Raw genomic sequence first — 14,106 nt, 5'->3', positions numbered from 1 at the left:
TATCTCCATATTTGCTCCTGTGAGTATTTTGTTCTCCTTCTAAGAAGGACCAAAGCACCCACACTTTGCTCTTCCTTCTTATTGAGCTTCATGTGGTCTATGAATTGTATCCTAGTTATTTGGAACTTTTGGGCTAATATCCACTTATCACACATACCATGTGTGTTCTTTTGCAATTGGCTTACCTCACTCGGGATGATATTCTCTAGTTCTATCCATTTGCCTAAGAATTTCATGAATTCATTGTTTTTAATATCTGAGTAGTACTTCATTGTGTAAATGCACCACATTTCTAAGAAGAAGAAAAACTGGTTAAGATTTCAGGAACTATTTTCCAGTGTTTACAAAGGAGACATGGTAAGTCTTCCAAAGGTCATACAAGGGTCTAAAGGGACAAAAGGACAATAGTAATTACCCCTTTCTTCTTCACTAATTTCTCACATGGGGAGGGATTCTGGGTGTGCACACTATGCATCACTGACTATAGGAAGGGTGCTGGGTAGTGTGTGTGTGTGTGTATGTATGTGTGTGTGTGTGCTTGTGTACACCACACATACATACACATGTACACCTGTGATTAAAAACTTCACATTTTTTTTTATACTGGTAATAGGTAATGGATGGCAATGGTGCCCAAAATCTGGGGACAAAAATGTGACATGAAGATGAGACTGTGTGTTCTATCCTATGAGTCTCAGATTGGAGTGCTAGAAGAATCCAGGTGAGATCTAGCAGAAATGAGTTGGAGCTAAGTGTCAAAGGTGACTGAGAAGGTTCATAGATCAGAGCGCTACAGAGGAGACAGTACTCAAAAGACCACCAGGATCTGCCACTGGAAAAGGTTAGACTTTGATACTGTGCAGAGCCTCCCTTCCTGCTGCAACTCTCTCTGTGGATTCTGGGCTACTGGGTATTTCCACTCCTGTTGGGGAGTCTAAATGAGTGTAGAGGTAATCTTGCCACACTCCTTTGTTCCTCGGGATCTTAGAAACCTAAACCCACTGGGCAGTGGTGGGTCACGCCTTTAACCCCAGCACTTGGGAGGCAGAAGCAGGTAGATTTCTGAGTTCAACACCAGCCTGGTCTATATAGTAAGTTCCAGGACGTCCAGAGCTACAAAGAGGAACCCTGTCTCGAAAAACCAAAAAAAAAAAAAAAAAAAAAAAAAAAAAAAAAAAAGAACAGAAAAAAAGAAACCCAAACCCACTGAGTACTTCTTCAGTAAACAGAAATCTTCTTTTCTTACCAGGCTCCCTCACCCCTGTCATTTCTCAATGGAAAAACCATTGCACGAGACACTTCCTAGCTCCCACAGTGGTACCTTAGGGCTAAGCTCAGTTTCCTCAGCCATGTTGGCCATTTAGGATGAAGTGTGGGGCCTTCACTCTACACTCCCTCAGTTTTGGTATTTCCAGTGACTAGTACATAGGACAGTGTTTGTTTCCTACACACTATTACCCACTTTATTCCTATTACATTGCTAATTGGACTTGGTTTTTCAGCCAGTCCAACCTGCAGATGATACTCATTAGTGTCTGAGGGTAAAGACCAATCTAATGTGTGGAGAGCCTTTTGGGGTGCTGACATTGGCCTAGGACAAGAAAATGGTCTTGTGGCAGGAATCTGACATTAGGGCATGATAAGGAAGTAAGTTTCAGCAAGAATCTCAACTTAAGCTATGATAAGGAAGTCGGTTAAGGCAGGAATTTTAATCTTAGGGGTGGCACAAAAGAAGTAGGCTTCAGGAAAGATTTTGGGCTTGGACAAGGAAGTGGGTTCAAGTATTTGGGTCCTTATGACAAGCTCTTTGAAACAACTTTCATGAGAGTGATCATGGAAGTCTGCTTACTGCCTTACTAGTTCCTTATTGTACTGCTTGCCCTTAATACCTGCATGTAATTAAAATGGCTTAAAAAGCGAATTGGAAAAATAAAATTTGCCTTCAGTCTCCAAATTGACTGGGGCCACTCTGCAGCATTGTCTAACTGCCTCTTTCTTTTCAATCCTTGCTCCGGTGCTGGAGAACCCAGTGTCTAACTGAGCGGGCTTAGTCACTAATGTTCTGGATAAATCAGTTGATTTCTTTTCTTTTGACAGTCAGTAAGTAAGCATTCTGGCTACTTAAATCTTATTGAATGGCATCTGTGACTCACATTACCCTGAGCCCAAGAATAATTAATTAATTGATATCTTGTGTACTATGACCTATTGTACATTATGAATAACTAGCTGGCCTTCTGCCTTTTGAGGAGAGTAACTTTCTAAATATGAACACCTTAACACAGTTCCATGGTTATATTAGACACATTATTGATAATTCTGAGTATCCCATAATGTAATGATCTTTTATATCACATAATAGTTTGAAAAATTTGAGCAACACTTATTTTATTCAGTTTCCTTTATTGAGTACTTGTTAACAATAAAAAAGGTACGAAGTCCTATTCCAAAGTCTAAACTCACTTTTAACTTAAACCTTGAGTTTTCTGAATTACCAAGTCTGAAGTAATTCTCTTTATACCTGAAGAATGGTTTTATTGAAATGTTTGAGAGAACACATTTGTATTGCAAGAAGCATATGGCAATTATCTCGAGGATATAAATCAAGTGTAAAAATAACAAAATTTAGCAGAAAGTCCACATTGCATGAGAAATATGTAACACCACTGTTTGTAATTTGGTGGGTTAGTTTTCTTGTTAACTAACTGAACACCCCTTTTGACGGTTTAGCCTCCTGTGGAAAGGTAACTGTGTGCTTTGGGTTTTTCCAGCCTCTTCTTAAGGAGGAAAGTGTTCACTGCACAAAAACTTAGCTGTATGGATCCAGTCACAATGATCTTTGGTGGATTCCTAATTTAATCAGACATTTTCTCATTGAGATAAAATCCCTGCATGGTCCTATATTGCCTTCAGTTCCTACCCCACAGGAGACTAACTATCCTTTTCTTATGTTTCTCATTCAGAAACAAAGACATTAACTCTGTGTTCAGACTTGCTTGAAGACTGGCTTCTGTTTGTTGTCATTTCAGATTCTGAAGTCAATGTGGTTCTTACAATTTCCCTTAAAATCCGATCGTTGATTTAGGATTATATAAACTCTGTTGTCTGGCCTTTAGATTTTCACTGAGAACGGCCTTCTCTTGATCGTCTTCTAGACCCTGAGGAGAAGGAAATGAGAGAAGTTAGAAGTAAATAGGACAAAATCTCATGGATAAGAACAGGGCTGCCTGTGCACAAACATATCTGTCAAAAGTGATCATTGCTCCTTGTAATAAGATTTATTTAGATCATATTGTCTGAATACTATCTTCACTTTAGGGTGAGAAAGACTGAATGCCTTAATTAAAGGTGTATTAAAATATAAAATTCGATGATTTTGAGTTTCTAGAAACTTGAAGTAATTTTGTGTGCCCATAAGAAATTCTTGATAAATCTTTTAATTAAAAACATATGCAACTTGGTCACTTAATGTCAATATTCTACATGCTTGGTTGGATTAAGGTCAGATCTTCATATACTGTATTTATGAATCTTGTGAGTTATTTTTATTATTACTATGTAATTAACTCAAGAATTAGAAACTTTCAATTCAAAGTTTGTATGCCCTACAAAGAAAGTCTTTGCTCTTTTAATACATTGATATGTTTACTTACTTAAGAGAAGATATTAGAAAATTGGCATAAATGGAGAAATTTACATTGTAAATGTCATACATGCAATAGAGAATTAAGTTATATAAGTATTTATTTGAATATGAATTGGCTTCTGTCTCAACTGTAGCCGCAGCATTTCTTTCTGACTTAACTCAGTGATTCAATACATTTAACCATTTATACAAGTCCATCTGTCATCCTTTTAAGATTTGTTCAACTTAGAATCAATCAAGTAATAAAGGGGAACATATATAGTTTACTTCTTGACACTTATCACAGCACACTTTTCATCAAATCTCACTATTTTTTCTGCCTGTTCAAAACCAAAACTCAACAAACTGCATGAAACACCCCTCTCTGTAACTTACATTATTGAAATTATTTCAAACATGCATTAATGTAGTTGGTTCGCCTACCTTGAACCCTTTTGTTGGCTTGTATCTTCTTTGCAGGCGTGTCTACAATTAAAGAAATATAGTTAGAAATGCTTTGGGATTCCAGGTAAAATCTGGAGGCCATTGCCAAGCAGAAAAGTGTAAAGTATATGTAAGCATTGCTTCAATGTGTAGTTGTTTGAGTACAACTCCACATTGTCTGGTCCTTAGAGTTTCACTTACTGACAAGCCATCTGCTTCCCACATCCTAGTGAACACTCACCAAAATACCATGTTTTATTGTGTCTTTTGTAATCCTTTGATTTGTGCTATTTTTGCATGGAATACATGGCTTTCCTATTGCTGGCATTTTGGTAAAATATGACACTACTTTCCAAGACAGTTTCTCATATTTCAGTCATTGTATACATTATGTGTGCATCTGTAAAATTCTCATTATAGACCATGAGCAATTTAGAAGTGTGCCTGTGTCCATTCCTCCTGATTTCACTGTCCAGCCCATAAAATCATTGACAAATTAGCTAGCTATATAAATAATAAAACTTTTCACTTTTCTTTATGTTTTCTTTATTTTTAGGGATATTTTATATGCATGTATGTCTGTGCGCCACATGCATACCTAGTGTCTGCAGAGCACAGCAGTATGGAGCCCATTGATCTCAAGTTACAGACAGATGTGAGCTGTAACGAGTGGGGCTTAGACTCAAACTTAGATCCTTTGGAAGAGCAGTTGATGATCTGATCTTAGCCATTGAGCCATCTCTCCAGCCCCAATGTTCTCCATATTTCTAAGTTACACGCTTTAAAGATTTGTGTTTTTATAGTTAGAAAATAACTCTCTAATTCTTTTAATCTAACTCCTGACATGACCACCTACTAAGCCTAAGATCACGTTTTATCTTCATTTTGAGGGTACTTGGGATTAAAGATTGATTGATTCCTATGGTGGTTTCATTTTTCAGATTGCCTTCATTTTATTTTCCTTTAAAACTGTACTTGGTTTGTGTGCATCATCAATATTCAACAATAAAACCAATTTTCTTTATTGGTATTTTTTTCAATTTTATACATTTGAAACCTAAGTATAGTGTAAGATGTACAAATGAAAGCAAATGAAAAAAAAAACAACCCACTACATTTTAAAGAATTTATGAGCTTTGTACCAGTCTTAACACATTTCCAACATGTCAGTTCTCCATAAGGCATGTAACCATTTGCCATATCATGCTAGCACTATAGTTAGACATAGAAACCCTTTTGATATTGGCTAATAAAAGGAAAATGTCCTTGAATTAGAAAGTCTAAGTTAAAACATATCAAATAAACATTTTCTTTATTTGATAATAAAATAATGGTTTATAAAGTATCATCACAATGAGATAGATGATGTAACCTTAAATACTGAATAAGGGTATGGTTTATACTGAGCTTATTAAATTATATTTGATTGAAAAATTGATATCAGGTTCAAAAAAGAATCTTCTAGATTCTCTTTTCAAATGGACAACTGCTTTCAGGTGTCCTTACATAAAGAGTAGAGTCTGACAATGAGGTTTTACCAATTATTATTATTCTGCTATGACAGCATCTAAATTAGAAATGTTTTATAAAGCTCAGAAACATCTCAGAATGAAACTAATAAAACCTGGAGCCCAAGTTTACTCTCTTGGCTCTCAGATATCTCAAAATGAAAGGACTTTAGGAAGTGACTCTGCAGTGGATATGGGAGAAAAAACAGATATCTGAAGTTTATCTTATGTTTAGGACTCAGTGAAAACTTGATGTTTAGAGAGCTAAAACAAGAAAACGAATTGTCTAGTTAAGGCCCAGATGCTAGGAACTATATTCACACACACGTAACTATAGTGCATCTTTTAAAAGACTCCCTTGTTTATTATTTGTGTGTGTGCGTGTGTGTGGGCTTATACACATCACGTGTGTGCACTGCCTGTAGAGACCAGAAAAAGGTGTCAGAGTCCCTGGAACTGGAGTTACAGGCAGTCGAGGCTGCTTGCTCTGTGGGAGCTGAGAAACAAAGCCCATTACTCTGAGAGAGCAGTAAGTGTTCTTAACCGCAGAGCCATCTCTCCAGGCCCCACATCCTCCTTTTTAAGAAAAGAAAAATCCTTAGAAATAGTTTGCTAAACCTTCTAAATTGGCACTCTTGGAACCCATTTCTCATAGATCTATGGACAGGTCACATACAGAGAAGTAAAGAAAGTGAGAACAGAAATTAAAATAACCCCATTAATTAAAGAGAAAACACCATTTTTTTTATATGTACATATATGCTGGGAAGGGGAATCAGTTCTTTAAAATTTAAATGCCATTTCAAAGAAGACTTTCAGAGTCATATTAATTAAAGGGGGCAAATATACTTACCCATAGTTTAAGCCTACAGGGACGAAACAATATAAATAGGAACAAGCTCTAATAAATTCTCTAAAAAGCACAGCCATTCCAAAAAGCTGCTGACTATGGCAAGGCTTAAAAAGAAAAACAAAGGATTCAAATTAAATTCCTCAATGCGTTCACTCTTCCTTTAAGGTCTGCTATGTTTTTATAACAGGGAGGCACTTAGTGGGTTCTTTTCTGCATCATCAAGAAGCCATTGGTTGTATTACGGCTGAGGATGTGCCATAGGCTCCCTGCCGTCTGAAAGGAAGTCTAATATTTTCCAGATATATGTGAATATATACTTAAAAATACATTGTTGGTTGAATGAAGAATTACTTCACCAATCCAGAAGGATGCTTCCAGAAATATACAAGATTTAAGATGCAAGGGAAATTATATTTTCTTAGACATAGTTATACAGCTATCTAAGTTATAAACCAAAAGCCATCTGAACTGGATTTTAGATAAACATCAGATTTCAGCTGTCTTTCTTGATCCATAATACACTGTAAAGAACATATTTGTTGTAGATATCTATTTGCTTGTACTCTGAATAATTTTTAGTCTGATGTTTTGCTGTTAGTAAATTGAACTAAAAATGCATTTATTTAGCCATCAATGATCCCAATGATTTTTAAAACATTCCCTATTTTTGAATAACTATCACTGAGAGTTTGTATATTTTGAATCCTTTTTTCTTTTGAAACTAAGTCAATTTAATGTCACAGACAAAGAACATTCCATACTTCAAAGATTAATTTTATATGTTGAAGATTTTATAATCCTGAGTATAGATTGTCACTCAAACAGTAAGAAGGAACACATACTCACTTGTAAGAATGTAGTTTTGGAAATGCAAGTTGCTAGAAGCACTTTTTAATGCTTAACTACGCACCTACAAACTCCCAAACATGCCTGGCTTTGTTATGGGGACAGTGAATACTTTTTTTGGAAACATGAAAAGCTTTTTCAAATATAAACTTGTGTGCCAGGTAGCAAAATCAATACTCTTTCATATAGTCAAAATATCTGTTCCATTTTCTGAGTCAAGGCAAAAAAGTATTCACTGCTTCCTGGTTTTATATCATAAAACTTTTTAAAGACTGTTTAAGCAGTAATGACTTTCTGGACTGACCACTTACACACACCAGTCAATTTGCTGAAGACAGCCAACGGCGCTGTCTTTTTAATCTAATTAAGGGAACAACCTACATGTCCAGTCTTTAAAAAGCTGAAGCACTCTTCCAACGCCTGTTAAGGGGGTTAGTTTTCAATGTTTACTAACCTCCCTGAAGCAGTCTTTTAATCTCCTCATCTTCAAATAAGTGACCATCGCCACCTTCAATGAACTTTGTGACCTTGGAGACCTCTGAGAGGACACATGTTCACAGCAGAAATTGGGTCACACAATAAAAAGGAATTTGACACAATGCATACTGCCACCTGCTCAGTGAGGAATTCCAGACACTTCTTAGCTCCTCCTAAGTTTTTAGTGTTGGTGTCTGGTACACTGTTTTCATCAGCTGTTGATCAGTATACAGGCAATATGAGGTAGCTGCCATGGCCATACCAGCAAACAATCTGTATGCGTACCATATCTGGCCTCGTCGCTATTTTTGGACGACCCCTTCTGCTGGTGTGGAATATGAATACTGGAGCAAGGTGGCATAAGACATGTTCTCAGCCATCAAGCTGACGTTATGTATGGGACAGATGGCTCAATGCTACACTCTTGCTTCTCCAGGCATACTGACCTTCTTGCAAGAATTTCTGCAAGGTCTCTCCTGTTTCTCCACCTCCTGTGGAGATCCTGGTATATTTTATCTCAGGACCTAAAGGAAAGAGGGTTTTAGACTGTGTGGGCCACACTGTGCTGCAACCATTCAGCTCCGCAGAGTAAGCGTAGCTGTAGGCTCTGTACCAATGATGGCCACGGCTGTGCCCCAGGAAAACTGATTGCAAAATATGAGATGCAGGCTGTATTTGTGGACTTCTTTAAATAAAATACATAGAATATTGAATTTAGAATTTTAGGTTAATTCATAGATGTAAGTTTCATACAAAGTTTACTAAATTTGTCAGCTGTTTTAGACAGACTCATATATACTTTGCTATGTAGATGAACAGATTTTAACATGAATTGAACCCCAAAGGAAGTTTCTCTTAGTATTCAGGAATTCAGCAAGCTATAAATGAAAGGCAGAATATCTAAAGCATGTATGTGTACACAGAGTAAAAATACATGTTTACAGAGATGTCTACAAAAAAGCCTTTTTTTTTTTTTTTTTTTTTTGGCTTTTTCGAGACAGGGTTTCTCTGTGTAGCCCTGGCTGTCCTGGAACTTACTCTGTAGACCAGGCTGGCCTCGAACTCAGAAATCTACCTGCCTCTGCCTCCTAAGTGCTGGCATTAAAGGAGTGTGCCACCACTGCCCAGCTGTACAAAAAAAGTCTTAAGAGTAAGACAGGTAACATATTTTGTACATTATCTTTTTTTTGCAAAAAAAAAAAAAGGGGGGGGGAATGGAGAAGCTTTAATAGTCACCATACAAAAGCTAGGTTTGTGTAATACACACATCTTAGGGTTAATATAACGTGTTTATAATCTGAGTACAGCTCATATATGGAATTAAAAATTACCTGTAATGATCCGTTCTTCCCGGGTCTGTTTTTCAGTTATTTCAACAGGAACCCCATCTATGATTTTGGTGTACTTTTTAATGACTGGCTCTGAAATAAGAGAAAGAACACCACATGTGATTTATCCTCTTACAGTGTCTATAACCCCAGAGCTGGAGATTTTAATCAAGGATGTGCTTCTCATAAAATGTTTGTTTAAGAGTCAATCCTAGCCATTGTTGGAATAGACTATGAACAAATTCTGGCCAGTCTGAGTGACTCTTGTGTCTCAGGTGAGCAGGAGGGCTAACTAGCAAGCTGAGCTGTCCTTGGAAAGGAAATCTTCCTATAAAACCCAGTGCTGGTTTGTTAGTACATTCTCTAAAAGGTTTATTGCAATTTTATTTTACTTAGGGGTATGTGCATATGTGTGAGTGTATGCATGTTTGTGTATGTGTGTGTGTTCTTATGTGTGTGTATATGTATGTATGCATATAAATGTGAATGTGTGTGCACATGTATGTATGTGTGTATATTATGTGTGTGTATGTATTGTATGGGTGTGTGTGTGTGTAAGCTATGGTATACCTGTAGAGGTCAGAAGACAACTTAATCCTTTCACCATTTGGGACCCAGGGATCTAACACAAGCTTGGAAGTGATGGTGTCTTTCCCTACTGATCCATCTCACAAGCCCTTACTACCAGAGTCTTACAAAAAACAAGCAAGCAAGCAAGCAAACAAACAATAAACCCCTTCTCTTCTGAGAACAATATGTCTTTGTGTATTGACATTATTGTGATCATTATACTTCATGACTGCCATTTTTACATATCCATAAGAATTGATCCAGGAGCTTAATCCTTTATTATTGAACCCACTTAAAAACAAGCTACAATATATTCCGGATTAGCTAGCAAGAACTCATACCTAGTAAACAATATCTCTCAACTTGTGTAAAGTTAAAATCAAGATAAAATTCTCTGTTTAGTAATTTTAAATCAAAACTATTTCAAACGTTCCAGGGATGCAACCCAGGCATAAGAAAAAGCACAAGGTGTAAAGTACCTCCGTGGATCACTTCTGTCACCGTTTCCCCTTCTGTAATCAGTCTGAAGTCAGGTTCACCTTCCGTGTGGATCTTCGTCATTGCAGGTCCTGAGACATTATTTTAGGAGACAGATTAGTGCATTGATGCAATTCCTTAAATTTTCCCAAACATGAAATTTATTCCACGTTTCTTGTTATTCAGACTCCAGTGTTTCAGGTTTTATGAAGCTGGTTTTAAACATTTCCTGTTGTTTTTAGGTTAGACAACATTTGGGAAAACAAAGGATCCAGCTATGGTGCAGGTTCCCCACCCCCACCCCACCCCCACTTTAGCGCGCACCATTGTCCCTCGTTAGTGGCTGTAAGGTATGATTACAGAGAGCGTTTTATGTGGCTTTCTCTGGGAATCAACATTTACAGATAGGAGATGTTCAAGTGGCAACTGGTTCAAATCACACTTTGCCAGAGGACATCACCTGGCAATCTTTGCTAACATATTTTATTTAATGTTTTCTTATCATCCCTGATCTCACATTCTTTTCCATGAGCATAGCACTGGACATAAAGAAATCTAATATACTTACCTTGAGGATGCTACGTTTTAGGCCTTAGAAGAAAACTGACTCGAGTACTTACCTGGACTAGGAGAAGGATGTAAACATCAGCATCAACTCACTAACAGTTACACAACCCTTCAAATGCACATGGGTTGCATTTGACTCACAAAGTGATTTTGTTCCCAGAGAAAATCAGTTTGAATGTTAGAAAGCTTCCTGCTACATTAGTTGATCAGGGATATTTTATGGAGGAGTGAGAATTATTCAGTTCAGTACATTTAACTTGTACTTTTCAATAGTTGAATGGAGTTATAACTGATCATCTTGAGAGGATTGATTTGTTTATTGAGAAATCATCAAAGTACACCATTACCCAGAACTAGGTAATAAATGATGAATAATGTAAGACAGAGAACTGTTCTCATGACCCATAAGTATTTCAGGCCATAATGTTTTCTTTGTGAGCCCAATAGGTATGAATAGGTTTTAACTTGTGATAACCCTCAAAAGTAAGTATGTCCAATGACTCAAGACAAAGAAATGAGTTAGCGCTGTGACAAAGGCTTTTTTTTTCTTCAGAAAAACCTAGTTGATATTCTGGAAGCATCTATTATCAAATATTACAAAAGAAGAAATTTTACTAGATGTTTCATATACATATATATGAGATATATATTTCATTTGTTAAGTTTTAGCTGACTTGTTCTTAATTCCAAATTTTGATTTAGTGTCATTTTGACAAAAAAAAATGAAAATTATGTTTTGGACTCTGACACATTTAGTAAGAACCCCAAAAGCATCAGTGAATTCACAAAATTCAAATGCTGAAAGGGGAATAGGAGTCGTGAGTAGACTCTGTAGATGGGCATTTCTCTCTTTTGATATGCTACAACATAGAAGTGTTGCTTTCTGGTCCTACGCTGAAGAGTTTTTACAGATGAGATGACCCTAGCACCCTCTGGATCATTCTGAGGAAGAACCCCAGTTAGACTGACACTCAAGGATGCTCCCAACTGAAGAGTGACATACAGACCCCTGTTCAGACTGCGAGGATACATGAGTTGAATGAAGAAGTTGAATGGAAGGAGAAAAGTCTTTGAAAATGGGAATGTGACATCTATGGAAGACTTTAGTTTTGAAAGCTGTGTATCAGTTATAGCAAATTTTACTATGATTTTAAAAACATCCAATATGTTTGCCTAAAATTGGTTGATCATTTTACACTAAAATCATCAATATATATTGTCAGCAAAACCACTTTAAATTTAATTTCTACTTAAAGCCACAATTTTTATTCATAAATAAATAAAAAGCAAGGAAATGATTGAAATTCTTTTTTTTTTTTTCTTTTGCTGGGATCCGAACGCAGGACCTTTGGAAGAGCAGTCAGTGCTCTTACCCGCTGAGCCATATCGCCAGCCCTCCCCCCCCCCTTTTTTTTAAAGCTAAGCACGGATTTTAAAGGACAACTCTACTGTAGAATCAAGAATAAATGATATCCATGCCTAGCCAGGCAGAGAATCAACCTTATGTTTTCAATTAGTTTAAGTTAGGGTTGCCTAAAGGGAAGAGACTCATGTATTTTGAGTTGGCATCTCATGTCATAGAATGAAAATCAAACACAAAGAAACCCAAATACAAGGATAATTAGAACAGTGCTCCTAAGAGTCAATAATGCAAAATCAATTCTTCTTTTGAAAGATTGCACTGCAATTGGGATATAATGTGAATTAAAATATATAGAGAGAGACAGAGGAAAGAACGAAAAACTGTTTTCATCTTTCTCATGGAAGAAAGATGACAACAGATGAGTTCTCTGTGGCAAATTATCACTGCGACAAGCATGAAAGTGAACATTGTTGCTAAAGTTTGATCTTAGAGATAATAAAAATGCACAAAATCAAAGTAATATCCAAGAGGTTGACATCAGTTAACTTAGTAAATATAGAAAGAAAAATGACATTTGAAATATGAGAGGTATAGAAAGTATGTTCAGAGATAAAACATAGGGTCCAGAATTTGACCTACTAACCAATACTATTTTCTTTTTGTGATCTAAGTTTTAAAGTAGTCATTAACTGTAATTTTTAAGGCTTACATTAATGTATACTTTCTATACCCTTTTAGAATGCTCGCTGGAAAGGATGCCTGTGTGGTTTTAAACAGTGTTCTTTCAGTGGGATAAAGAGAAGGTGTGATGGTGATGAGGAAGTGGAAATGAAGCTACAGAAAGTATATTTTCTGAAGGAATCTACAGCAAAAGTATTCCTGATTAATTTTTAAGTGATTATCTGGGTACCAGTGTTGATACAACCTCAATTAGATCAAAATAAGTACAAGCAAATGAACTGAAAATATTAAGGATGCACCATCTACTTTGATAAAAAAAAAATTGCACTCCACAATCTGTAATTTCACAAGCATTCCATTTGTAAAGAAACATTTAGCATGTTAGTTTCAAAAAGAGTGTAGGTATATTCAGAGAGATGAGTTGATTACATGATATGTTTTTCCAGAATGTAAGGAACCATGGAGCGTGTTGGCTTTACCTTCTGTTTTGATAATAGGCTGAAGACTGCCTTGAATGACTTTAATTTTTGGTTCCACGAGTTTGGTTATAATTTTAGTTGCTGAAAACATAGAAAGTGGAGTATGAACAAAGTTTAACTAGAAACAACTTGAATGAAGTTGTCCCTTTTGGTGTCTATAGGGCGTTGGTTATTAGCTATGGCACTAGGGTCAGGCAGTCACAGGAAATAGTCAGAGCACATTAATGTCTTCTCGTATCCAGATGCTGAATCCTGCAGGTCAGTGACTTGGCAATGTTCCCGAGGGGAAGACATGCTAACTAAATGCTGCATCTCATCTAGAAATCTACCACTCTCAACTGCATCCCTAAGACTCTGACTTCCTTTTGTGCTTCTTGAGAACACTGGCTGTGCAGCAACAGAAGACAAATAAACAGGATTAATTTCATGCAGTTCGTAATATCTTAAATTGCTTTGTCAGCCTCTTTCTCAATTAAAAGAAGGATATGGGAAGAAAAAGACCCATGGAATACTCCCATGCATTTGGTACAGAAAAGAGAATATGGAAATGAATTTACAATTCAAGATGAGGATAAATTTCAGCCAGGAAGTCGTGAGCTTTTTGCAATAGATGTGAAGTGGTCAAAATTTAATTTTCAGCCTTGTTATGATAATTTTAAGGTAGTTTTCCATGTAAAGGTTTTACGGTGAATGTATCACCTCTCAAGTAAGGTTATCATGGGTTTAGGTTGGGCAGATGGTTTTTGTTTTGTTTGTTTTGTTTTTGTTGTTTGTTTGCTTGCTTGCTTTTTACTTTTTGTTTTTTTATTGTAAGAGCCAGGTCACCAGATCTACCTAGGCCTCCTCACTCCTAAGTAGAAGCCTGAAAAGATGGTTCCAGTAGAAGAG

At 36.5% G+C, this 14,106-nt stretch overlaps 1 protein-coding gene across 6 annotated transcripts in view; it reads right to left on the bottom strand.

Moving 5' to 3' along the window:
* Positions 1-2,383: 2,383 nt before the first annotated feature.
* Postn (periostin) overlaps positions 2,384-14,106 on the bottom strand; it is a 31,826-nt gene continuing 20,103 nt past the window's right edge. Inside the window, exons 17-23 of one of the 6 annotated variants that reach the window (XM_031373822.1) lie at positions 13,219-13,299; positions 10,131-10,220; positions 9,085-9,174; positions 8,200-8,277; positions 7,731-7,814; positions 4,070-4,111; positions 2,384-3,158 (exon numbers count right to left, since the gene is read on the bottom strand). In XM_031373822.1, coding sequence (XP_031229682.1) covers positions 3,121-3,158; positions 4,070-4,111; positions 7,731-7,814; positions 8,200-8,277; positions 9,085-9,174; positions 10,131-10,220; positions 13,219-13,299 — 503 coding nt within the window. In that variant the 3' untranslated portion in view covers positions 2,384-3,120. The remainder of the gene's footprint in view (positions 3,159-4,069; positions 4,112-7,730; positions 7,815-8,199; positions 8,278-9,084; positions 9,175-10,130; positions 10,221-13,218; positions 13,300-14,106) is intronic. The other 5 variants (XM_031373824.1, XM_031373823.1, XM_031373826.1 and 2 more) reach the window with 5 other exon arrangements.

The sequence above is a fragment of the Mastomys coucha genome, unplaced genomic scaffold (assembly GCF_008632895.1).
Source record: "Mastomys coucha isolate ucsf_1 unplaced genomic scaffold, UCSF_Mcou_1 pScaffold16, whole genome shotgun sequence".
Classification (NCBI taxonomy): domain Eukaryota; kingdom Metazoa; phylum Chordata; class Mammalia; order Rodentia; family Muridae; genus Mastomys; species Mastomys coucha.
The sequence above is the reverse complement of the archived record's forward strand: the minus strand, read 5'-3'. Positions and strand labels throughout refer to the sequence as shown.